This window comes from Artemia sp. Qi Xiang Cuo, chromosome 13 (assembly GCF_049724085.1).
Source record: "Artemia sp. Qi Xiang Cuo chromosome 13, ASM4972408v1, whole genome shotgun sequence".
In the NCBI taxonomy this organism is placed as follows: Eukaryota; Metazoa; Arthropoda; class Branchiopoda; order Anostraca; family Artemiidae; genus Artemia; species Artemia sp. Qi Xiang Cuo.
In genome coordinates this window covers 44,669,545-44,695,467 of record NC_142806.1, presented here as the reverse complement: position 1 = coordinate 44,695,467, position 25,923 = coordinate 44,669,545, and the positions used below count along the sequence as shown (strand labels likewise).

Below are 25,923 nucleotides of genomic sequence, written 5' to 3'. Positions count from 1 at the left end.
ACAACGTAAGTTTCGTTATGTGATCTTTGAACTATTTTTAACAAAATAGCTATCTTAAAATTATTATTGGATGCATTTGGGAAAAAAGGGTTTGGGGGGGAGCTGGTCACCCTCCAATATCCTTAGAAGCTTAAAAAGTAAACTAGAACTTTCAATTTCCAATCAAATGAGCCCTCTCTGAAATTTATTCGAGCATTTCATCCATAAGAACCACATATGCCCCTAGGGCATAATGTATAAACCTTACCCTGAAGACTGTGGGGGGACTGTCCTGCTCAAACATAATTTCCAGAAGTTTCATCTACGTTGAACAATATGGCTTTCTCAAAATTTTGATTGGATGTGTTTGGGGAAATGGTGGGCGTGGAAGGTGTGTTAGTTGCCTTCCACTCACTTTCGACTATTAAAAAAAGAACTAGCCATTTAAATCTCCAATCGAATTAGCCCTTTCTTAAATTTCTACGACAACGCTTTCTATAAAAACCTGATATGCCCCCAGAGCACAACTTACAACCCGGGCCCTGTGGGCTGTGGGGGGGGGGGGGGATGTTATCCTCAAAGACCTAATTTTCTGAATTTTTAACTATGTTGAACAAAATGTCAATATCAAAATTTTGATTGGATGTGCTTGGGGAAAAGGTGGGCGTGAGGGGGGGAGGGTTAGTTTCCCTCCAATCACTTTCGACTATTAAAAAGGGCACTAGTCCTTTGAATTTAAAATTGAATGAGTCCCTAAGTTTTTACGACAAAGCTTTCTATAAAAAACTTTATATACCCCCAGGGCATAACTTACAACCCTTGCCCTGAGGGCTGTGGGGGAGCGTCTTCCTCAAAAACATAATTTTCTACACATAATCAAACATAATCTATCTCGAAATCAACTACGCTGAACAAAATGGCTATCTCAAATTTTGATTGGATTTGTTTGGGGAAATTCTGGGTGTGGAAGGGGTGTTAGTAGCCTTCCAATCATTTTTGACCCTTAAAAAGAGCACTAGGACTCTTGATTTCAAATCGAATGAGCCACCTTTGAAGTTTCTACAACGACCCCTTCCATATGAAGTGCCTCTGGGAAAAAAGTAATAAATAATAAATAAATGATAAAACATTGGAGCCGTATGGCCTTACTATAGGCAATGCTATAGCGTCGCCTCTGAATATGTAGAGTTAAGAATTCCTTCTTTTTCCAAATGATAAATCCTGTATGTAAAAAAGAGCAAACTGCATAGTTTACAATCCTTACCCTGAGGCCTATGGGGGTTAATGCATCCCAGAGGCATAGCTGCTAGACCATTTGCCTATTTTGAACAAAATTGTATTTTCAAAATTTTTATCAGTGATGAGAAGAGGGAGCATCTAAAAAAGAAAAGGGGTCTGGTTACCCTCCGACAGCTCTTCAACATCACTTGAGATATTCAACTTTATACCCTCAGCCGGTCCTTATATATATTAAGATACGGCGTTCTGGCAATCAGCACTGTGTGCTTTATTGCATTCAGTATCTCTCTCCAAAGCTGTGTGGAGCTATGCAATCCCAATAGGCATTTTTATGCGACAAGCCTATGGCTTTTTCCTGTGTTGAATAAAATAAATAAATAAAATTGTTATTTGAGCTTTTGACTATTTTTAACTAGAAGTCTATTTAAAAATTTTGATCCAAATTTTTGAGAAATTACAACGAAAAATGCTTGAGAGGTAATGGTGGTCCTCCAACGACCCTAGAGAACTTAAGGGAGAAAAAACGAGTGTTTAAATAAAAAAAAGGTGGAGCAAAACAAAACAGCAACAATAAACTATAAACAATAAAATCTGAATATTCCGACGTCCAGGGGTCTTTTTCAACGTGAAAAAAGAAAGCTAAAGCCAGACTAAATTAAACACAACATACAATGAAAAATACAAAAAAAAACACCCAAAAAACAACAAAAGACAAAAAGTAAATAAATAAAACTCAAATGTTAATAACTAAGGGGCTATTAAAATGTGTTTTATTTATTTTATTTTTTTGGTTTCGTTCCACTTTCTTATTTAAATTATGCTCGTTTTTTTCTCTCTCTTAAATTCTGTAAATGGAAAAGAAGTTTGATCTAAGAAATTATTTAGTCCAGCCCCTTTTAACATCCCCCCCAACATATCCTGAAAGTTTCAAATCAATACCCTCAGCTCTTATTAAAATATTGCATATCTTCCTTTTTGATAAATTAGATGTACTTAGTGCCTTTTGATTAAGAATAGCAAACCTCTCAAGATTTTCCGAGGTTTCACCTTAATATTCTTAGCTTTTTTGACACACCCATAATCAAAAATTTCTTCTTTTCCTGATGGCTAATTTAAAAAAAAACTTTTTTAGCAAACCAATTTTTTTTTTTTAAGTAAAGAGCTCCGCTAAACCAAATTTGAGCAGAAATAAAGTAAAAAAAAATTAAGAGTAAAACTACGACAAATCACCATCAATAAATAAATTAATTTCAAAAGTAACTGAAATTACAATAAATATCCGAGTCAAACTCAAAACGAGCAAAAATAAAAAAATACATTTAAAATGTTTTCACTTTTTTGTACTTTAAAAAATTTTTTTATTTAAACTTTACGATAAGAATATCAGTATGTGTATGTTGAACTGACAATCCATGGTTATTTATTGTTTTTTTCAGTAAAGTACAAATTATGTTCGGGTCTTGAGAAGGCATGTGGGTTGTCATCCCTACTCATGTTAATTTTTGCTCGTTTTCAGTTTGACTCGGTTAATTATTGTAATTTCTGTTCGTTCTGGGTTTCATTGAATTTCACAGGAAAAGTGGACAATGTGTATGCGCATAGTGCCTTTTGATTTAGTTCAAATTTCCCTCAGCACTTTAAATGTAGAACTGTGGTTGTAGTTGAAGTAGTGGAAGTACTAGTAGTTGTTGTTTTTTTCAACATCCCTTTCAACATACGATGAAATTTTTAACTTAATATCATCAGCCCGTCTTGAAGAATAGCTCATACGTCCTCTTGACAACCTATATGGGCATAGTGTGTTTCAATTTATCTTGATGCAGTTACAATATTGCCCCTTAATACCCTTAGGTTTATTAGTAGTAGTACTAGCACCAGTAGTTATAGTGGTAGCAGTAGGAGTACATTTAATATAAGTAGTCATTGATTAGGGAATATGCAGACAAAATTTTTAGGTCTGTATGCTTACAGTTAGAGAAAAGTGGAAGTGACGAGACAGTACAGAAAGTACAATTACATACTTTTACACAAGGGTTACCAAAAAATTATTAAGACGAGTATTATCACAGAAATAAGAAAATCTAGAGCAGGCTATAATCCTAGTAGAAAGAGAGGTAAAAATTGACGAGGTCATGAAAAAGTTTGATCAGATGTCAATAAATAGCACAGAAAACCAAGAAAATGTACAATATGGCAGGGACAAAAGCGGGTGAGCTTTGAGGAGCCACGTCGTGAACCAGAAAGACACGACGGAGGCCAAGGGTCACCGTCTAGGGAAGTAGCCGACAGATTCCACGACCTTCAGTGGTTAGCAGCTAATAACTATAGAAAATATGGGCACCCACCACCACCAAAGACAGATAGTTGAAGAATCAACAATGATACATCAAGAATAAATAGAAGTAATTATACGCCATGTATAAACCAGGACACCAACAAACAATTTAAGAGAATATTTAATTGCTATTATTGTGGCAAACAGAATCATTATGCGGCAGATTGCTGGCATAGAATACATAAAGAAGGCCAGACGGACAAAACAAGACACCAGTTCAGAACACAGGGGAACGGAAATTTCAGAAGGCAGGGAACAAATAATACTTGGCAAACACCAAATAATAATCCTGAATTTCGGCCTAGAAATCAAACGGTAAACAACACCCAAGGTCAAAATAGTAACACCGGAGAAAACTGGGAAAACCCCGAAAAATTTTGTCAAACAGTGGGCATTTAAACTGAAAAACCAGTCTGTAAGGGTCGACAGAGCTGAATCATTACAAAGACCCCTTTATAGTTTAGAATGTTGTGATACAGATACATAGAATAATAATCTACCGATTTTGCGTTGTTTTAAAATTAAGTGTTTCCAAAATTTACCGTGTTTACTTGATACGGTTGCGTCTAAATCATTAATTCGAGAGGAAGTGTTTAAGAGGTTTCCTCCTAGTGTTAAAAACCCCGTGAGCAGGTGCCAGAATACCCTGACATCAGTAACAGGTCACAAGCTGACAATTTTGGGGGAATGCCCTTTAAAATTTAGCACAAGGGATAAAGAAATAACAGTATCGGTGATAATATGTAAACAATTACAATTTCCTTGTATTTTATGAGTAGATGCTATAAGTTTATATGGTATCATGTGGGATCCCCTAACTGATAAAATAAGCATAAACCAGCCAAACGAAACTAATAGACAAGTTTGCGTAACAACAGATAAAGATAGTGACAATTCGGGTAATAACTTAAAAATAAACGGGAAAATCAAAATAAAATGGGGAACATCAGCTCAAGTGTTACCAATATTAAATACAAAAAAAAGGAAAGAATAAAACAATGGAAGCCATTATAGAGGGTTATACCCTCGAAGAATACCCCACAATTTTTGTGCAAAATTAAATTATTAAAATTGAAAATGGTATCACATATCTAAAATTGTCAAATCTAAGTAATAATAAAGTAAAGCTAAACCAAATAGCACTAGGATCGGTGGAAAAGATTTCAAATACAGAATTAAGCGTAAATTTTACTAGCCACGAGCAAATGTCGTCGAAGCAACAACCGGAAGAAAAGTATAGAATGACAAAAACTGATTTTTCGCAACAGTTTAATTAAGTACATTTACCGGAAAGTATAAGAACCGGGTGGGAAATATTCTTTGGGACTTTAGATTGATATTCGAAAGACACAAAGCGGATTACGGATTAACTCACTTAAGCACGCACAAAATACCAACACAGGGCCCTCCAAATAAAAAATCACCGTATAGAACACCTTATCATTTAAAACCATGGCTGGATGACCACATAAACAAAATGTAAGAACAGGGTATAATTAAAGTGAGTGTTAGCGAGTGGTGTTGTCCACTAGTAATAGTCAGGAAAAAAGACAATACCTGGTATTATGCATAGATTTTAGAGTGCTAAATGCAGTCACGGTAAAGGATGTTGTGAAATTACCATGAATTGATACGATATTAGATTCTCTGGGAGGTTCAAAATACTACACTGGTTTTGACCTGATAGTGGGATAATGGCAAATAGCCTTAGACCCAGAAACAGAGCACAAGGCAACAGTAATCTTAGACAATGGAAGAACGTTCACGTTTGAACGTATGCCTTTTGGCTTATCATTTAGTCCAAGCTGTTTTAATCGACTAATGAACTTAGTGTTAAAAGATAACAAACCAGAAATGAAAAAAAATACATTAGTTTACTTAGATGATGTAATTTTGTTTACTGAAAACCTGGAAGACCATTTAATTGGACTTAGAAGAATACTGGGAAAATTCGAAAAAGCAGGGTCAACATTAAAACCAGAAAAGCTGAAAATAGTAGTACCAAAACGATGTATTAAAGATTATGCGACAATAACATAGCCTTTTACAAGTCTTTTTAAAAACTCAGGTAAATTCAAATGTCAACCAAACGCGATAGAAGCGCTGAATGAAATTAAGCAATTATTAAAGGTGCCAATACTTACACTACCAGATTTGTCATAAGACTTCTGTTTACAAACAGATGCTCCTGCGTACGAAATGGGGGCTATATTATTAAATATAAATTCTGAAGGGGTAGAATCAATAGTCCAGTACGCCAGTAGGTCGCTGACAGAGGCAGAAAAAAAAAAATATTAAACGGTAGAAAGAGAATGCCTAGCAGTTGTAGTTTTTACGGAGTATTTTCGCCAATTTTTCCTTGGAAAAAAGTTCCTTTTTCGAGTAGATCAAAAATCGCTAATTTGGTTACATACGATGCAAAATACTTCATGGAGGCTGAAAAGATGGAAACTACGTCTGCAAGCATATTCATGTACCCCAATATCATAGGCAGCGTGCCAGCGCTGCCTATGATATTGGGCACAATGTGTGGCACAACGATGTGGGCACAATGTGTTTTTTTTTCTCCATACCCGGGCACTTTGTATCGAAGGAGTTGTCGTAAAAACTTCGTAAAGGGCTCAATTGATTGAAAATTGGGGTGGCTAGTGCCCTTTTTAATGGTCGACAAAGATTGGAGGGCAACTAGCCCCTCCCCCCCTCACGCCATCATTTCCTCAACTACATCCAATGAAAATTTTGAGACAACCATTTTGTTCAGCATAGTTGATTTCCAAATAGACAATGTCTTTTTGATGAGGACACTCCCCCACAACCCTCGGGGCAAGGGTTTTAAGTTATGCACTGAGGGCATATAAGATCAATGTTGGCTCAACATACCATATATTATTTTGTTACTTTAGAGAAGGGCACTTCATATGGAAGGGGTCGTCGTACGTAGAGACTTCAAACAAGGCTCATTCGATTGGAAACAGAAAGTTCTAAGGCCCTTTCTAATAGTCGAAAGTGATTGGAGGGCAACTAGACCCCCCCCACCCCACCCCAACGCCCATCATTCCCCCAAACACAACCAATCAAAATTTTGAGATAGCCATTTTGTTCAGCGTAGTTGATTTCCAGATAGAAAATGTGTTTTTGAGGAGGACACTCCCCCACAACCCTCAGGGCAAGGGTTTTAAGTTATGCCATGGGAGCATATCAGGTTTTTATAGAAGGCATTGTCGTAGAAACTCCAAAACAGGCTCATTCGATTGGAAATTCGAAGGTCTAGTACCCTTTTTAATAGTCGAAAGTGATTGGAGGGCAACTAGTCCCCCCCCCTCACGCCCATCATTCCCCAAAAGACATTCAATCAAAAACTTTAGATAGCCATTTTGTTCAGCGTAGTTGATTTCCAGACAGAAAATATATTTTTGAGAAGGACACTCCCCCACAACCCTCAGGGCAAGGGTTTTAAGTTATGCCCTGGGGCACAATGTATTATTTATTTTTTCATCTCCAGACCCGGGTACTTTGTATCGAAGGAGTTATCGTAGAAACTTCGAAAAGGGTTCGTTCGATTGGAAATTGGAGTGGCTAGTTCCCTTTTAATAGTCGAAAGTGATTGGAGGGCAGCTATTCCCCCACCCCCACCCCCATCTTTCCCCCAAACACATCCAATCAAAATTTGGAGATATCCATTTTGTTCAGCGTAGCTGATTTCCAGATAGAAAATATCTTTTTGAGGAGGACACAATGTATTATTTATTTTTTCTTCCCCATACCCGGGCACTTCGTATCGAAGGAATTGTCCCAGAAACTTCAAAAATGGCACATTCGATTGAAAATTTAAAGGGCGAGTGCCCTTTTTAATAGTCGACAGTGATTGGAGGGCTACTAGCCCCCCCCCACGCCCATAATTCCCCCAAACACATCCAATCGAAATTTTGAGATAGCCCTTTTGTTCAGCGTAGTTTATTACCAGATAGAAAATATGTTCTTAACGAGGACACTCCCCTACAACCCTCGGGGTAAGAGTTTTAAGTTATGCCCTGGGGGCATATAAGGTTTTCATAGAAGGTGTTGTTGTAGAAACTTCAAAAAAGGCTAATTCGATTGGAAATTGGAATGGCTTGTGCCCTTTTTAATAGTCGAAAGTTATTGGAGGGCAACTAGCCCCCTCACGCCCATCATTCCCAAAAAACATCCAATGAAAATTTTGAGATAGCAATTTTGTTCAGCGTTGTTGATTTACAGATAGAAAATAAGTTTTTGAGGAGGACACTCCCCCACAACCCTCGGGGCAAGGGTTGTAAATTATGCCCAGGGGGCATATAAGATTTATAGAAGGCGTTTTCGTAGAAACTTCAAAAAAGGCTCATTCGATTGGAACTTCAAAGGAGTAGTGCCCTTTTTAATAGTCGAAAGTGATTGGAGAGCAACTAACCCCCCTCTCACGCCCACCTTTTGCCCAAACACATCCAATCAAAATTTTGAGATAGCCACATAATTCAACGTAGTTTTTAAGTTCTGTAAATTAGGTCTTCGAGGATGACAACCCCCTCACAGCCCTCAGAACAAGGGTTGTAAGTTATGCCCTGGAGGCATATAAAGTTTTTCTAGAACTCGTTGTAGTAGAAGCTTCAAAAACGGCTCATTCGATTAGAAATTGAAATGGCTAGTGCGCTTTTTAATAGTCGAAAGTAATTGGAAGGCAAGTAAAACCCCTTCCACGCCCACCATTTCCCCAAACACGTCCCATCAAAATTTTGAGATAACCATTTTGTTCCACGCAGTTAAAGTTCAGGAAATTTTACTTCTGAGCAGGACACTCCCCCCACAGTCTTCAGGTCAAGGGTTACGAGTTATGCCCTGGGGGTATAGAAGTTTTTATCGAAATCTTTGTCGTAGAAACTTGAAAAAGGGGTCATTGGATTTAAAATTCAAAGGTCTAGTGCCCTTTTTAATAGTCGAAAGAGATTTGAGGACAACTAGCCCCCCTCTCTCGCCCACCTTTTCGCCAAAAACATCCAATCAAAAATTTTAGATAGCCGTTTTGTTCAGTGTTATGGATTTCCAGATAGAAATTATGTTTTTGAGGAGGACACTCCCCCACAGCCCTCAGGGCAAGGGTTGTAAGTTATGCCCTGGGGGCATATAAGGTTTTTATAGAACGCATTGTCGTAGAAACTTCAAAAGGGCTCATTCGATTAGAAATTGAAATGGCTAGTGCCTTTTTTAATAGTCGAAAGTGATAGGAAGTTAGTTTTTTGGAAATTAGTGATTGGAAGTTTTGGAAATTAGGTCTTTAAGGATGACATCCCATCCCCCCACAACCCTCAGGGCAGGGGTTATAAGTTATGCCCTGGGAGCATGTAAGGTTTTTATAGAAAGCGGTGTTGCAAAAACATTAAAAAGGGCTAATTCAATTGAAAATTGAAAGGGCAAGTGCCCTTTAATAGTTAAAAGGGATTGAAGGGCAACTAGCCCCCCTCTCACGCTCACCATTTCCCCAAACACATCCAATCAAAATTTTGAGGTTCAACGTAGTCGAAAGTTCTGGAAATTAGTTATTTTAGGGTGATAACCCCATCAGAGCCCTCAGTGCAAGAGTTGTAAGTTATGCCCTGGGAGCATATAAGGTTTATATAGAAAGTTGTTGTACAAATTTCAAAAGGGGCTCATTAGATTGGAAATTGAAATTGCTCTTTTTAATAGTCAAAGTGAGTGCAGAGTAATTAACCTCCCTCTCACGCCCACCATTTCCCCAAACGTGTTCAATCAAAGTTTAGATATAGCCATTTTGTTCAACGTAATTGAAAGTTCTGGAAATTATGTATTTAAGGATGACAAACTCTCCAGAGTCCCCAGGGCAAAGGTTGTAAGTTATGCCCTAGGGGCATATAAGGTTTTTAATGAAAGCGTTGTCGTAAAAACTTCAAAAGAACTCATTTGATTGGAGATTGAAAGGGCTAGTGCCCTTTTTAAGGGCTAGTGCCTTTTTTCGAGCTGTCGTAAAAACTTCAAAAGGGGCTCATTCAATTGGGAATTGAGAGGGCTAGTGCCCTTTTTAATAGTTGAAAGTGATTGCAGGATAACTAACTCTCTTCTCATGCCCACCATTTCCCCAAACACATCCAATCAAAATTTTCAGATAGTCATTTTGTTCAACGTAGTAGAAAGTCCTGGAAATTAAGTATTTAAGGATGAGAACCCCCCCAGCCCTCACGGATAGGGTTGTAAGTTATCCCCTGGGGGTATATAAGGTTTTTATTGAAAGTATTGTCGTAGAAACTTCAAAAGGGCTCATTTGATTGGAGATTGAAAGGGCTAGTTCCTTTTTTAATAGTTGAAAGTGATTGGAAAAAGATTAATGCCCCTCTCACGCCCACCATTCTCCCAGACATATCCAATAAAAATTTTGAGATAGCCATTTTGTTTAACGTAGTTGAAAGTTCTGGAAACTAGGTCTTAGAGGATGACAAGTCTCACAGCCCTTAGAGTAAGGGTTGTCATTTGTGCCCTGGGGGCATATAAGGTGTTTATAGGAAGTGTTGTCGTAGAAACTCAAAAACGGCTCATTAAATTGGAAATCGAAAGGTCTAGTGCCCTTTTTAATAGTCAAAAATGAATGGAAGGCTTGACATTTTTGTAGTAAAGATCGATATGGGTATAATGTATTAGTTTTTGTTTTTTAGACCAGGGCACTTTGTATCGAAGGAGTTGTCGTGGGAACTTCAAAAAAGGTTCATTCGATTGAAAATAGAAAGGGCTGATGCCCTTTTTAATAGTCGAAAGTGATTGGAGGGAAACTAATCCCCCTCCAAAGCCCATCCTCCCATTTGACTTTTTGTTTAAAAACTAAATGTTGCCATAAATCAAAACGCACTGCGTTAATGGTAATTCCCAATAAGGCATCTCAGCAGCATTCCAAGAACGACTGAAGGTATTATATTCAAACCTTCGGGGCTGCTTCTGCTCTTAAAAGTTAACCAAATAAAAATAGCGTAAATGTATCCAAGCTATCAAGGAAAGTAAACAGATTTTTTTGCGAATAGTATCAAATTTCAATTTCAGGTCAACTAGAGGAGGTATGAAATTAAATTAAACACTACTAATTGTGTCCAGATTTTTAAGAGTTTGTATGTTGTTAAAATTGCTGAAAATTTTCTCCAGCATAGAAATAGCAGGCCAAACTATAAATTCTAGAAAAACGAAAAAATTTAATGTAGAACCCCCCCCCCAGCCCTCACGGATAGGGTTGTAAGTTATCCCCTGGGGGCATATAAGGTTTTTATTGAAAGCATTGTCGTAGAAACTTCAAAAGGGCTCATTTGATTGGAGATTGAAAGGGCTAGTTCCTTTTTTAATAGTTGAAAGTGATTGGAAAAAGATTAATGCCCTTCTCACGCCAATCATTCTCCCAGACATATCCAATAAAAATTTTGGTATAGCCATTTTGTTTAACGTAGTTGAAAGTTCTGGAAAATAGGTCTTAGAGGATGACAAGTCTCACAGCCCTTAGAGTAAGGGTTGACATTTGTGCCCTGAGGGCATATAAGGTGTTTATAGGAAGTGTTGTCGTAGAAACTGAAAAACGGCTCATTCGATAGAATATTGAAAGGGCTAGTGCCCTTTTTAATAGTCAAAAACGAATGGAAGGCTTGAAATTATTATAGTAAAGATCGATATGGGTACAATGTATTACTTTTTGTTTTTTAGACCAGGGCACTTTGTATCGAAGGAGTTGTCGTGGGAACTTCAAAAAGGGTTCATTCGATTGAAAATAGAAAGGGCTGATGCCCTTTTTAATAGTCGAAAGTGATTGGAGGGAAACTAATCCCCCTCCAAAGCCCATCCTCCCATTTGACTTTTTGTTTAAAAACTAAATGTTGCCATAAATCAAAACGCACTGCGTTAATGGTAATTCCCAATAAGGCATCTCAGCAGCATTCCAAGAACGACTGAAGGTATTATATTCAAACCTTCGGGGCTGCTTCTGCTCTTAAAATTTAACCAAATCAAAATAGCGTAAATGTATCCAAGCTATCAAGGAAAGTACACAGATTTTTTTGCGAATAGTATCAAATTTCTATTTCAGGTCAACTAGAGGAGGTATGAAACTAAATTAAACACTACTAATTGTGTCCAGATTTTTTAGAGGTTGTATGTTGTTAAAATTGCTGAAAATTTTTCTCCAGCATAGAAATAGCAGGCCAAACTATAAATTCTAGAAAAACGAAAAAATTTAATGTATTATTTCCTTTTTCTCTGAAAAAGTATGTCAATATAGAACGAACAGAAATTAATTAAAAAAACTTTTTCCACAAAATAAGTTTTTCAAAGAAAAGTTAAGAACTCCATTAAACAAAAATGAGCAAAAATAAAATGAAATAAGCTACCAAGCGTGAAACTACCAAAAATCAGCATCGATAAATAAATGAAACCCAAAACGAACAGAAATTACAATAAATAACCTATTCAAGGTCAAAACGAGCAGAAATTAACATAAGTTGGGCTCAAAACCCCTATGCCTTCCCAAAGCCAGAATATTATTTGCACTGTACTGAAAAAAATACAAATGAATGTATATTGTCAGTTTAATATACATAAACTGACATTTAGCAATCAAAATGTCAATATTATTTGATTTATTAAAGTTATAAAAGTAAAACATTTATATTTTTTCAGTAAAGTGCAAATTATGTTCTGGCCTTGGGAAGGCATAGGGGTTTCGAGCCCAACTTATGTTAATTTTATTTTTATTTGAAAAACTTATTTTGTGGAATTTTTTTTTAAATTAATATATAAAAGGCCGTACAAACAACCTACAAGGTTATTTATCATGGAACCCAGATATGGAAGGAAATTTGATAACCGCCATCCAAGAGGACCTGGTGGGGTGGAAATATTATCCAATGGAAATATTTCAAATCATCAAGATTAAGATGATTTTGTTCAGCCATGAAATCCTTTTTACTAAAAAAAATATATATATAAATGTGATGACATGGTGACGCTTTCTAATTAAGTCAAATTTGAAATTTAGTGAAAACATTAAGACGCAAATATAAAGTTTAGAAATCCCAATTTTTATTAAGATAAAGAACACATCCTGGTATTTGTATGTTTAACAAGAAATTGAGAAATCATCACTTCCTGGCTAGGTGCGTCAATGGGCCCAATAAGATGTGGTTGATAAAATATATAAAAGATATATTTTATGGGAACAGAGAGCCTTATACTAATTTTATGCCGGAATGACGTCTGGTCCGTTGATTTCAGAAATACCTTGGAATATTGTTGGATTATTGTAAGTGTTCAAGTATCTTATTGTATTGTACTTTATTATAGATTTATTATACTTGTTGACTCCCTGGGACAATCAGTCCAAGCGGCTTATATATTATCACCGTTTTATGTTAGCTGAATAAAAGTATCGTGTTATAGCCAACCTCTCTACAATCTTATTTTAGTCCCTCGAATAATCCCAGCTGGTACGTCCCATTAGTCAGGTCATAGCCTAAGGCAGGGTACCAAAGCTTTGTTACCTTAGGACCATAGTTATCTTCCCTATAAATGGGAGTAATTAAGGTATCAACGACAACTTCACACTAATACCAGAAAACCTTTTTACCACTTAAATTTTCTCAGGACTCGTAATTTATGATTGGTAACACTAAACTTGATGAATTTATATATTCGAAATCAATCAGTACGTAGTAACGAACTTTAAGTAAGGAGCAACCCGGCTGAATAGTAAATGGAACTCTAAAAAACGGAGTTTTAATACCAACAGATATATTAAAAAATCAAATTTTATGTTGATTTTAAATTTGTAAGTTTCATTAAGTTTATTTATACCCACCAAAAGTTATGAGCCTGAGAAAATTTACCTGATTTTCAAAAAACAGTGGTAAACCCCTAAAAGTCATGGATTCTTAATGAAAATCAAACCATTAGATTCAGCGTATCAGAGAACCATAATATAGAGTTTTCAAAATTCTATCTGCAAAAATGTGGAATTTTGGCAGAAGAAAGATCATGGATGAGTGTTTTTTTGTTTTTTTTCCTCGGGGGTGATCGTATCGACCCAATGGTACTAGAAAATTATCCTAATTATTCGGAACAAAGAACATCCTTACTATTTGGGACACTAGAAAATCATCCCCAAAGGTCCTAATTATTCGTATCACAATCTATGTGTTTCCTTTGCTAAATTGTAGCAGTGTTATCCTTGAACGATAGGCCTATAAACTGTACCTGTATTAAGGCTGAATTAGAACCCTATTTGCTACTATTATGCCTCAAATTCTACTGTTTCTACCACCGTTTCTACGGTCCAGTTTTTTTTATTTATTATCTTTTATTTTATTCTTTTAATTCGCGGTGCAAATACTTCGTTATTTAGGGATATTTGGCACTACTGCATTGCATTTATTACTAACACTGAGAAAACTACTAATTATACACTTACTTCTACTTGCTAAATACTAGATACTGTATTTATTTTCATTTTACAATTCTTTGTTGAGCCTTTTTTCCATTTTTTCTATTGTACCCAAATCTTTGAGGGGACACAAATCTATTTGTAATAGACAAAGCTCGAGCAAAGCTGTTCAAGGTTTTGATAATTCGAGGGGCGCTAAAAGTGAAGTCCATTTGCTTTCCCCTTCCGATATAGTCATTTCGTTTGTTTTTTGTTGTTTTTTTTAATTTGCAACCTTATTTAGTCTTCTCGACCCAGTTTTGTCCGCAATTACCACCAGCTGTGGTAAAGTGATTTTACGGTTTTAGGGGGAATTGTAGTTGATGCCTTATTCTTCCCTTTATGGGGGAAGTACTTGTGGTCCTAAGGTAAATAAACTTTGGTAGAGTGTCTTAGGCTATGACCTGACTAATGGAGCGTACCAGCTGGGATCATTCGAGGGACTAGAATAAGATAGTAGAAAGGTTGGCTATAGCACCATACTTTTATTCAGCTAACACATAACGATAAAGGTCTGATAATATATAAGCCGCTGGGACTGGCTGTCCCAGGGAATCAACAAGTATAAGAAATCTACAATAAAGTACAATACTGTAATACAATAAGATGTTTAAGCGCTCTTTCCTTTAACCTGGCTGCAATGCATGGCTCTTTGACCTTATCGTCACACGACTCAGTTAATTTGTCGAAACTTTTCAATTTTTCGATAAACCCATCGACATCTGAAATTCCCGCGTATTCTGGTATAATTTTGGTAATTTCAAGCAGTGTTGATACGGAAGCCATTTTTCATCTGGTAACACCATTTATGTTACAATATACAATTTTTATTTTAGTCCTCTCTACCCAGTTTTTCCGAAATGCCACCAGCTGTGATAAAGTGAATTTTAGGTTGTAGGGTAAGGTTGTCGTTGATGCCTTAATTACTCCCTTTATAGGGGAGATAACTATGGCCCTAAAGTAATTAAACTTTGTTAGCGTGCTCTAGGCTATGACCTGACTAATGGGGCGTACCAGCTGGGATCATTCGAGGGACTAGAATAAGATAGTAGAAAGGTTGGCTATAAAACGATACGTTTATTAAGCTAACACACAACGATAAAGGTCTGATAATATATAAGCCGCTGGGACTGGTTGTCCCAGGGAATCAACAAGTATAAGAAATCTACAATAAAGTACAATACAATAAGATACTTGAACACTTACAATAATCCGACTATATTCCAAGGTATTTCTAAAATCAACGGATCAGAGGTCAATCCGGCATAAAGTTAACTTATTGAGGGTTCGTGGAGAGTCTTCAATGTTTCCCTCCATACAAAGCTATATCTGTGACGTTCATTAACGGGTGGTAGCAGAACTTTCAACCTATTGTGACGTTTAAAACGGGAAAAAATTTCGTACAACAGACCTTGATTAAAGACTTAATTCAATATATTTCCATTGATCATTTAAAATGGCATAATTAATTTTTTTTTACATAACTTAAATGTTTAAAAACAATCAATGATTACGTACCCTTACAATTTATAATTCCTTTAACGTGATTTTACGAAGATAAATATTATATTCGCTATTTATATATGAGGGCAAATGTACCCTAACAAATAGATTTATACATTATGATCGAGAACTGTGATTCGCCGCAATTTAAAGGCTTAGCAACAGTTCTTACAATAAAAATTTATACATTTGCAATTTTATACATTTGCAATTTTATACGATAAAATTCTCATATTTATAACGGTATACAAAACACATTTATTTTATATGTTTCCTTACTAACATTTGTTACCCCTATATACATTTCCATATACTATTACACATTTATTTTCCGTTTTTTTTAATCTTTGTTTTACAACTTTCTTTGTTTTATTTCGAAAAACAAAGTTGTGTCAGCAACTGTTTTTAGCTTACTCTGTGTCAGTTTGTTTATACCAACTTTTGAGATTTCTAATTCTTTTCGAATTTCAGGTACTTGACACCGTTTAATAACTTCTTCGCCTGTAACCTCTTTTTTCAGCTTTTATGTTTTTTGTGGACAAGGCTCCGCTTACAGCTTAGATTTGATAAGCTCAAAATTTAACAATACACCTTTTTACCTGTTATGACATTATCAATTGACTTACGCCTGCACTCTGAAGGTTTGATTACAACAAGTTTCTTCCGGTAGCTCCATAAAACATATTCAGGTTCTCTAGTCTAACTGATAGTGCTGGAAGGACTTTTATGAGCCTGCACACAGCAATTAATTAGTTATAGCCACACTTTTGGTTTGTGGCCACAGTTTTTTCTTGGGCTATTCTCTTATCAAACAAAGTGACACTTTTGAAGGGAATATCTTTTAGTGGTCTTCCCTTCAATTTCAACTTCAACTTAGGTAATTTAGGCTATTTATGAGCCTTTTATAATTGTTTATGCCATGCTATTCATTTTTCCAAAACACGACTCCCACATGAACAGCACAATTTTTCCTTTGTCTACCTAGAGCAAACCTTCAGTATTTCTGTTTAATCATGGCCAGGTTTAACCACTGTCACGGTGGCTCCCTAGTATAATATGCTACTTATTTTGTACAAATTTAGTACATAAATCTCGTACTAATCTCGTTCGGCAGCTCAATATGCACGTATATCGCAGTCTAGCCGACTCCATTCAATTTATTTTACTTCAATTCTGTCTGACTATATTTTCAACTTGAACCCTATTTTTCATTTCTTTATTATTTACTTCAATGAATCCTTAGGGTTTTTTTCAAGTCTTTTTCCGCTTTTTCAGTACAATAGGTCTTTTCTAAGCCTACATTTATATGTTTCCTGTTTTATTCATTAGATCTTTCAATCAATTGTTCCTTATGATTCCCTTATGTTCCCAACGTTCCTCCATGTTTCAAGGGGTGGGGAGTAGTCTATTGTCACAACCTGTATTTTTTTGTTTTCCGTCCAAAAGTGTTTATTTAGTGTTCTAAAAGCACTGTACTTTCCATTTGATTCTTAGAGTATTTTTAATTAAGTTTTGAGCGACATAATTGCCTTAATCATGACCTGATTTACTTCCATTCATCAGCATTAGAATAGTCAAAAGAAAGCTACATTTTTTTAAACATATAAGAAAACAACACACGTCACAAACAGTTTGCAAACGTACAGCCATTAATGTGCATCCTTATCGTAAAATACTCTATTAAATTAGCAGCTTGTTTTCTTATTTAAGGTCTTGCCAGCCTAATAATTTTATTTTAAACAATAATTTGTTCTATTGAAATGCAATTCTGGCAATGATCTGGTTGTAATTTTTTTCTAGCTATAATATTTATAACTCTAATTTGATCTTAATAATTACGTCTATAAAATACTAAAATTTTTGGCAGATTCCATGAAGGAACTAATCACTTTTAAGCAGAAATACTCTTTTTATAAGGACTGATTGGAAGCCTTCTGTTCATTTTGAATTGATCGATTCCGTGGCAATGTGATAGTTTATAATTTTTTGCTTAAATAAGTGAGTTTTTTTCACACTAAGTTCCTGACTTGTGAGGCTGGCTGTGGGAATTTGAGATAAAGTATAATTTAATTTCTGCCCTGTTCGCAGCTGTCTTGATCTGTTGGCGAAATTCTCCTTTTTCTTTCAACTTCAGTCAGTGGATTAAATAAAGTTATTTTTGGATATTTTTATTTCTTTAAGGGTATAATAACTTTTCATTATTATTCATAAGTTTTATCATAGCTTTTTTCCACTTATTTTTCCTATTTTGTTTGTTCGATTAAACTGTACTGATTTATAATAAGATTAGACTTCAGGGTGGCTGGTCATTGAGTAACAGTAACAGCGGACCAGAATTATTAATATTAGCTACCCCAAAAGGATGCATTGCTTTCTTTGTTTGTCTTAATATGGGCTTATATTCTATATAAACAAGCATAACAGTTTTCAAACACTGGGTCAGAAAAATTTGAAATTTTTTCTGACTCATTTCGCGCAGCTACTTCAGAATTTGAACTGTTTCTAACACCGTTATTTAGATGATGGTCCTCTATGGAGGGAAAGGAGGCCCTTTTGAAGACCTATTCACTTGACTCCATTTTATGAGATTATTGGTTTCTCTCACAAGATTTGTTGGCTTATGCAGACTTCCCATCTCAGCTGGGTAACAATTCTTTTTTTTTCGCTTCCTTTGGTGACTTCAATTAAGCTTCCACATTTGTTTCTTACTTATAAGATCACTTTTCTCGTTTTTTTTCACATCTCTCCCCTCAAGTGCTTTAATTACAAATTTATATATCTTTTCCTTCCCTTTCCTTGTGAAGCTACAAAACTAACCTAGTATTCGGGTTAGCTTTAACACAGGTAATTCTATTGCTTATTACGTCATAAAATGCTGTACTTTCGAAGTGTCTCTACTCCTAAAACACTCGGAAATGGCAGCTTCTAACCTATATTTATTTGGAAAACAATTTATGTGTTTCGATTGCTAAATTTTAGCAGTATTATCCTTGAACGATAAGCCTATAGCCTGTACCTGTTGTAAGGCTGAATTACGACCCTATTTGCTACTATTATGCTTCAAATTCTACTGTTTCTACCAACGTTTCTATGGTCAAGTTAGGCTTTTTTTTAACTATTATCTTTTATTTTATTCTTTTAATTCGCGGTACAAATATTCATTATTTAGTGATATATGGTACTACTGCTTTGCATTTATTACTAACACTGAGAAAACTACTAATTATACACTTACTTTTACTTGCTAAATACTAGATACTGTTGTTTTTTTTTCATTTTACAATTCTTGATTGAGCCTTTTTTTCCATTTTTTCTATTGTATCTAAATCTTTGAGGGGATACAAATCTATTTGTAATAGCCAAAGCTCGAGCAAAGCTGCTCAAAGTTTTGCTAATTCGAGCGCCACAAAAAGCAAAGTCCATTTGCTTTCCCCTTCTGATAAAGTCAATTCGTTTGTTTTTTGTTGTTGTTTTTTTATTTGTAACCTTATTTAGTCTTCTCGGCCCATTTTCTCCACGATTGCCACCAGCTGGGTAAAAATGATTTTAAGGTTCTTGGGGGAATCATAGTTGATGCCTTATTTCTCCCCTTATAGGGGAGATACTTGTGGTCCTAAGGTAAATAAACTTTGGTGGAGTGTCTTAGGCTATGACCTGACTAATGGAGCGTACCAGCTGGGATTATTCGAGGGACTAAAATAAGATTGTAGAGGGGTTGGCTATAACACCATACTTTTATTCAGCTAACACACAACGATACAGGTCTGATAATATATAAGCCACTAGAACTGGTTGTCCCAGGGAATCAACAAGAATAAAAAATCTGCAATAAAGTAAAATACAATAAGCTACTTGAACACTTACAATACTCCAACAATAGTCCGAGGTATTTCTAAAGCCAACGCACCAGAGGTCTGTTCGGCATAAAAGTAGTCCAACACTCCCCGTTCCAATAAAATGTATGATTTATACATTTTAGCAAACATTCCTTATCGGGGCTAACTGACGCACAAAGCTAGGAAGTGGTGATTTCTCAATTTCCTACTAAGCATACACATGCCAGGATGTCTTGTTTATTTTAATAAAAAGTGGTATTTCGAAACTTTGTATTTGCGTCTTAATGTTTTTACCAAATTGCAATTTTGACTTAATTAGAAAGCGTTACCACAGTTTTGAAGAAGTTATTTTTGTGATTTTTCTCAAAAATTGAAAGAAACAACGAAATTATCCCCCTCCTAGATTTTGAAAAATAAATTTTGTCCACCTCCCTCGACGTTTTCATGAATTGGTAACCCTAATGGATGAAGAATCCTTGACATACAATACTACTAAATTTTTTTGTTGGTTTCTTACAAATATCTTCCTAGATACTCTAGGTTAGTTGTTTATACTGTTTTTTTTTCCATAGATTGTGTTTTGTTGCATCCCACCTGATTATTTTGAAAGTGACGATTTTTGAAAACTAACAATTATTCACCACAGGCTAAAATAAAATTGGTACCTAACATTGTTAGTTAACAATTGAACGCCGGAAGGAAACTAATAACTTCTCCTCCTTCGCAGGCTTCAGAAACATTTTAACAACTAAACAGATTTAATACCCCCGACCTTCAATATAGTAACAAGTTTCTTGTTATTCTCATTTATTTCACTGAAACGATTACAAAGAGTTACATGCAGCTTATTATTCAATTTTTTTACAATTATAAAACATAAAAATGAGCAAAATGAATCAAAAATTAAGTTTTCCTGATGATGCTGAAGACCGACACTGAAACTTAGAACGAACAAAAATATTGCTTCGTAGATATTCAAAATATTTCAATAAAATCTAGTGTAAAAAGACCGACTTACCGAATGTGAAATGATTTGAAGCGAGTGGACCGAATGGTGAGACAATAAAAGGATTAGCCTTGTCGGCAATACGAGCCTTCTGAATTAGGTTAGGAAGAAACGCCGTCCCTAGTACTGGGAAATCCTACTGAGTGGTCATATCATGACGGATAGGTTGAAATCGCGCCATTGTTCTAGGCTAACTCGTGGAGGGTGCTAGTAAGTTGGAGACTTGCGCGTCACATAAACTCTCATAAAACATCCATGATGATGGCAAACATCAACATTCCCAATAAAGCTACTGCGTCCCCTATAGGTGATGCACTCCCGTTGGGGAGGAAGACAAAGGGGGGAGTCAACGCGCTTTCTTCAGATATAAAATCTTCAGGCATTTTGATTATGGAACGTTCAATCAAAAAAGCAGAAGCAAATGACATACTACCTATGAAGGAGATTCAAAAGTATGGAATCAACACTCTCTGCTTGTCTGGAACTTGGATCTCTGATTGTGGTGCATCGATAATTTTTAACGCAAAAATATGCTATACCGCCTGTGTTAATCAGGGGTAGATAACAGTTTTGGTTTGCATCACGTTGGATTTCTCCTTCCAGTTGCTATACATCGTGTCTTTATTTCATGGGAGTCAGCATCTCCAAGACTTGCTTGAAAAAAGTTTAGAGAGCAAAAGACTAACCTTACAGTCACCTCTGTATGCACCCCAACTTAAAAATGTGACTGATAAAGCAAATTATATGCTTTATGACAACCTGAAAAGATTTCTGACGCAAGTTCTGTCCCGAGACATTCTCGTTCTTACTGAATATTGGAATGCTAGCTTTTGACCGGAGGGTGACTCTACTCAGGCTGTAGTTGGCCCTTTCAGACTAGGAACACGTCATTACAACAGTAAAAAGCTGATTGGTCTTGCACTAAATAAAAATTTAGTAATTTATAATACGATGCTCCAGCACAAAAAAGCCATTTGTTAATATGATGCTCCAATGATGGAATTACTGAGACCCAGATAGATTATGTACTTGTCAAGTCTAGCCTTAAAATTTTTGTGCTAGATTCTCGCTCATATCTTGGTACCAGTCCGAGTCCAAGTCCGGTTCAGATCACAGTCTGATAATCATAAAAATTCAAATTTTGTTGTCCATCAAGCCTGGAAAACGTTGACCTCCAAGAATAGGTGTCAAATTAAAAAAAAGAAAAAAAAGGCTACTTTTTGCATGGCCTTGTTAAACACATCTAACCCCATGTTCACCTTAAATGATAAAGAAACCTTCGAGGAGCTTCGTGGTGGCAATGCAGAGAAAAAGTGGAAGCAGCTTCTTCACCGAGACTGGAGTCAGCAAAATATGTCCTTGATGCATCATAACCAAAAATAAAATGTCGGATCAGCCAAAACACCATCAAGTTAGCCAAAAAATGTCGAGCTTCCTGCTCTAAAACAGAGCACGGGAAGCAAGGAACAGAAGAAACAAAATCATTCAAAATAGACTTGTACAACTATTGGACTGAAACAGCGGGTTCCCCGAAGGTCATGTTTAAGACACACGAAACCCATAAACTCTACCAAATACTAAAGTCGGTTACTGGGAGGAAGCACGCAATCTCTGAGACCATCCATTTCAAGAACGTGAATACCATAAAGGACCAGTATGCGAGAATATTAATATAGAAGAAACATTTTCTAGAGCTCCTGGTCTCATCCCATCACCCCCACATAACCCCAAGTTTTCCAGTAGGGGTCCTCATAGCAGCTTAAGAAGTTGTTCTTGAACTCCCTAATATTGATGAAAAAAGGAAAGATATTCGGAAACTAAAAAATCACAAGTCTGCTGGTGAAGAGGTTTACGTCCAAAACAATATACGGCTGGTGATTAGGGTGTCGCAGCTCAGCTCAAACTACTCTCTGCCAAAACATTTACCAAAAAAGATTAGAAGGTTTCAGTCATTATTCATGTCCTCAAAATATCACGGTGAATTTTATTGCCATTACTATCCTGAATACATTTAAAAATACTCGAGAGAATAAGGAAAGAAAATAATAGCTTTCGAATCGAGAATCTTGTACCGATAAAAGTTTTTATCCATAAGCTGCTTTTCCAGCAATATTGTGGGTATGGTTTCTGCTGATTTTTATCTTCGTCAATTTCATAGTAGCCTTCAATTCAGCCGAGCGAGAAGCTCTCTGGCGTATCCTTAAGAAGGATAGAATAGTCTCATATTTCTTAAGGTGATTAAAATCCTACTCTGAGGCACACAGATGAGGGAAAAGACTTATGGTGAAGAGCCTGAGAGATTTGCTGTGGATCCAGGGATAAAGTAAGGCGATGTCCTACCGGAAACTATTTTCTACTACGTAGTTGACTGTATTATGGAGATTTGTTAAAGCCCAAGAAGGACTAGCGGTTGAAATAGGTTTTCAGCTTACTGGCCTGGACTATGCTGATCCTATGGCCCTCGGAAAGGATGATTCACTGTAAGCAGAAATGCTGCTGGACAAAGTTACATATAACTCTGCAATTTTTTGATTAAGAATTAATCCCACGAAGACCAAAGTGATATCAGCCTATTCTGAGAGTCCCCCTTCTGTATCCCTGGGCACCAAAATCATTGATCAAGTTGAATAATTCATTTACCTTGGCTCCCTTGTTGATTCGGAGTTGAAAATTGTATTTGCATAGCCTCTGCAAGATTCACTCATATTTTCAAATCACTATGGAAGTGCTGAAGCATAAGCTTCATAATGAAAACTCTATGAGTCTATGAAGCGATCGTCAGAAGCACTCCTCTTTATGGATGCAAAAGTGGGTTGTCAAAGCTCAAGATAGTAAAAACCTATATTGTTTTATCACTATTGCCTCCATCGTATTCTACGCGTCCAATGCCATGAACGAGTATCCAATAAGGAGACGGGTCAGCGCTGTAAAGAACAGTACCCAGTCTCGGTGTAACCGTGCCCGTCGTAAAGAGACGACGGCTCGAGTAGGTGTGCTGTTTTCTAGGGCTTGAAAATCACTAATACATAGGTCCACTATTAAAGCACAACCTCTAGAAACGTTGTTCTGGAGGCTCAAAAAAAGATTGGTGTTCAAAGCTCAAAACGACGTGGGAACGCTTGGAGGCTCCCACTTCGTCGGTTGCCTCTGGGGCAGAGATTGGCTCTTCCATTTAGAAGCTTTTGCACATTACCATACCTTTTGACATATTTCTGCTGGTGAAATTGTGGATGCCTTGCGAGGCAAAGTGGTTTCTAGTTCCGTCAATAGTAAAGTAAAGTAAGTATCGGTGATAAAAACCGAAAATGATGAGTTTGGAACACGGAAGGAAGAAATTAGCAGATTCAGAAGAATCAAATCATGTATTAAATCAAATCAGGGCTTCCAACTTTTTGGCTCTTAATTACGTCTCCTGAACATCAAAATATGCGTTAGTTTTAGCTAAATTATGTCCATATTTTGTCTATTATATTTCCATAATTTGCCCATCTTAAAATCTCAATACCTTTTTTTTATGACTTGTGTTATTGCCCAAAAGGTGCTTTGTAAACCTCTTTCAAAGCGGTCAATTAACATCAGATATAATGAAAACAAAAAGATTAATTTAATACATCCATACATAATGAATGAATGTGAAAGCACAGAAGTCATAAAAACCGGTAAACAGTAAAAAACTACTTATTGGGAGCTTAAAGCTCATCTTCCAACGAGAATTCCTTTTGACAGGTATGGTCGGCATGAGGGTCAGAAATTTCATGTCCTTGGGTAGCCTTTTATCAATTAGAGCACATCTTGCGTATGTCATAAGGTAAAATCCAGGAGTAAAGTGACGTTCCAGAACGCCGGATTAGGTGGGCTGCCCTCCCATCACTTTTGACTCTTAAAAAAGCACTGAAACTTTCAATTTACAGTCAAAGAGCTCCTTTCAAAGTTTTTACGACAACTCTTTCTAAACGAAGTGCTTTGGTCAGAAAAAAAAAAACAAGAACAAAATTTAATAAATAATACGTTGTACCCGAATCGCTCTTTACTTCAGCAGTGCTATTGCGCTGCCTATGATTTGGGTTTTAAATGTTGAGTTTTAGTTTTATAGTCACTTTATGTTTTAGTTATTATAGGAAGTTAAATCTGTAAAATTTATTTCTGGATTAATTTATGTTCTTTGGATTATTTTGAACAAAATTGCTATCTCACAATTTCAATCAGATACATTTTGGGAAAAGAGAGCTTCGGGACGGGGATGAGCTAGTTTCCCTCCTATCAATTTTGACTCTTTGTGAGCTAGAAAGAATTTTGGTTTCAAATCAAATGAGCCTCCTCTACAGTTTATACGACCACCCCCTTCATAAAAACCTTGTATGCCCCGGTACATAACTTACAGCCCTTAACCCCAGGCTCAGGGGGACTCAGTCAACCCTGAAGACCTTGTTATATGATCTTTGAGTTTCTTTTTTTTTAACAAAATGGCTATCTCAAAATTTCTATCGGATGTATTTGGGGAAAAGAGGGAAGAAAGGGGATGGCTAATTCCCCTCCGATCACTAATGAATCTTAAAAAGGGCACTACAACTTCTGATCTGCAATCCAATAAGCCCCCTCTGAAGTATATACGACCAACCTATCCATAAAAACCTTATATGTTAATAGCAGGCAACTAGTATGACTCATATCCCCTGACCTGAGGACTTTGGGGGAAGGTGTCACCTACGAAAACATAATTACTGGACCTTTGAACTATGCTGAACAAAATGGCAATGACAAAAGTTTAATTTATTGTGTTTCGGGAAACGATGGGTAGGGGGGGGGGGCAGTTGTCCTCCAGTTAATTTTTATTCTTAAAAAGGGGAACTAGAAATTTCTGCTTCTAATGAAATGAGCTCCTTTTGAATTTTATCGACAACGTGACTCTATACGAAGTGCCTTGGTAAGAAAAAAAGAATACATTGTGACCATATCGCTCTTTCTTTAAAAATTTTAGACTGACGAAATTCGCACTGGGCGCTTGGCTTCTGTTTTTATTCCAGACCATAGGAAATCCAAATTTTTTATTTTGCTAACTTTTCATTTTCAGTTGCCATTACTTGATAAATAGACATATGTTTCTGCCTGACTATTGGAGCCCGGAAGTAAGTGTTAGCGAAAAAAGTGCCTGCTGGCGTACTATCTTGACTGTAGCGTAAACGCAAGGAGAAAAAAAATCGCTTATAGATGAAAGAATACAAACTTGTAAAGAATTTCAAGAATATTTGCAGATAGTTGTCTTCGGGAAAGCGCAAGCAACTCCGAAAAATACACTATAAAATGTAAAAAATAGTAAAAAGTAAGTATTTGAGTAGATTTAGTGCTAGATAAGTAGTTTTACCATTACTTCGGTGAAAAATAAAATTTTTTCTTATAAAAATATATATCCAGTAGGAAAATATTTTGGTTTATGTCATAAATCTGCAAAATGTGTATTTTTTATGTCCCAAATTTCTAAAATGTTTTCCTTGTTTGCCCTATTATTTCATTGTGTCCTGGCACATAGGAGTATGTCCTTTGGCCATAAAATATGTCC

General features: G+C 36.2%; 1 protein-coding gene across 1 annotated transcript in view; it reads right to left on the bottom strand.

Moving 5' to 3' along the window:
- LOC148945327 (zinc metalloproteinase nas-13-like) overlaps positions 1-23,071 on the bottom strand; it is a 159,186-nt gene extending 136,115 nt beyond the window's left edge. The window contains exon 1 of the mRNA XM_089099006.1: positions 23,007-23,071. Coding sequence (XP_088955132.1) covers positions 23,007-23,071 — 65 coding nt within the window. The remainder of the gene's footprint in view (positions 1-23,006) is intronic.
- Between the last annotated feature and the right edge of the window lie 2,852 nt (positions 23,072-25,923).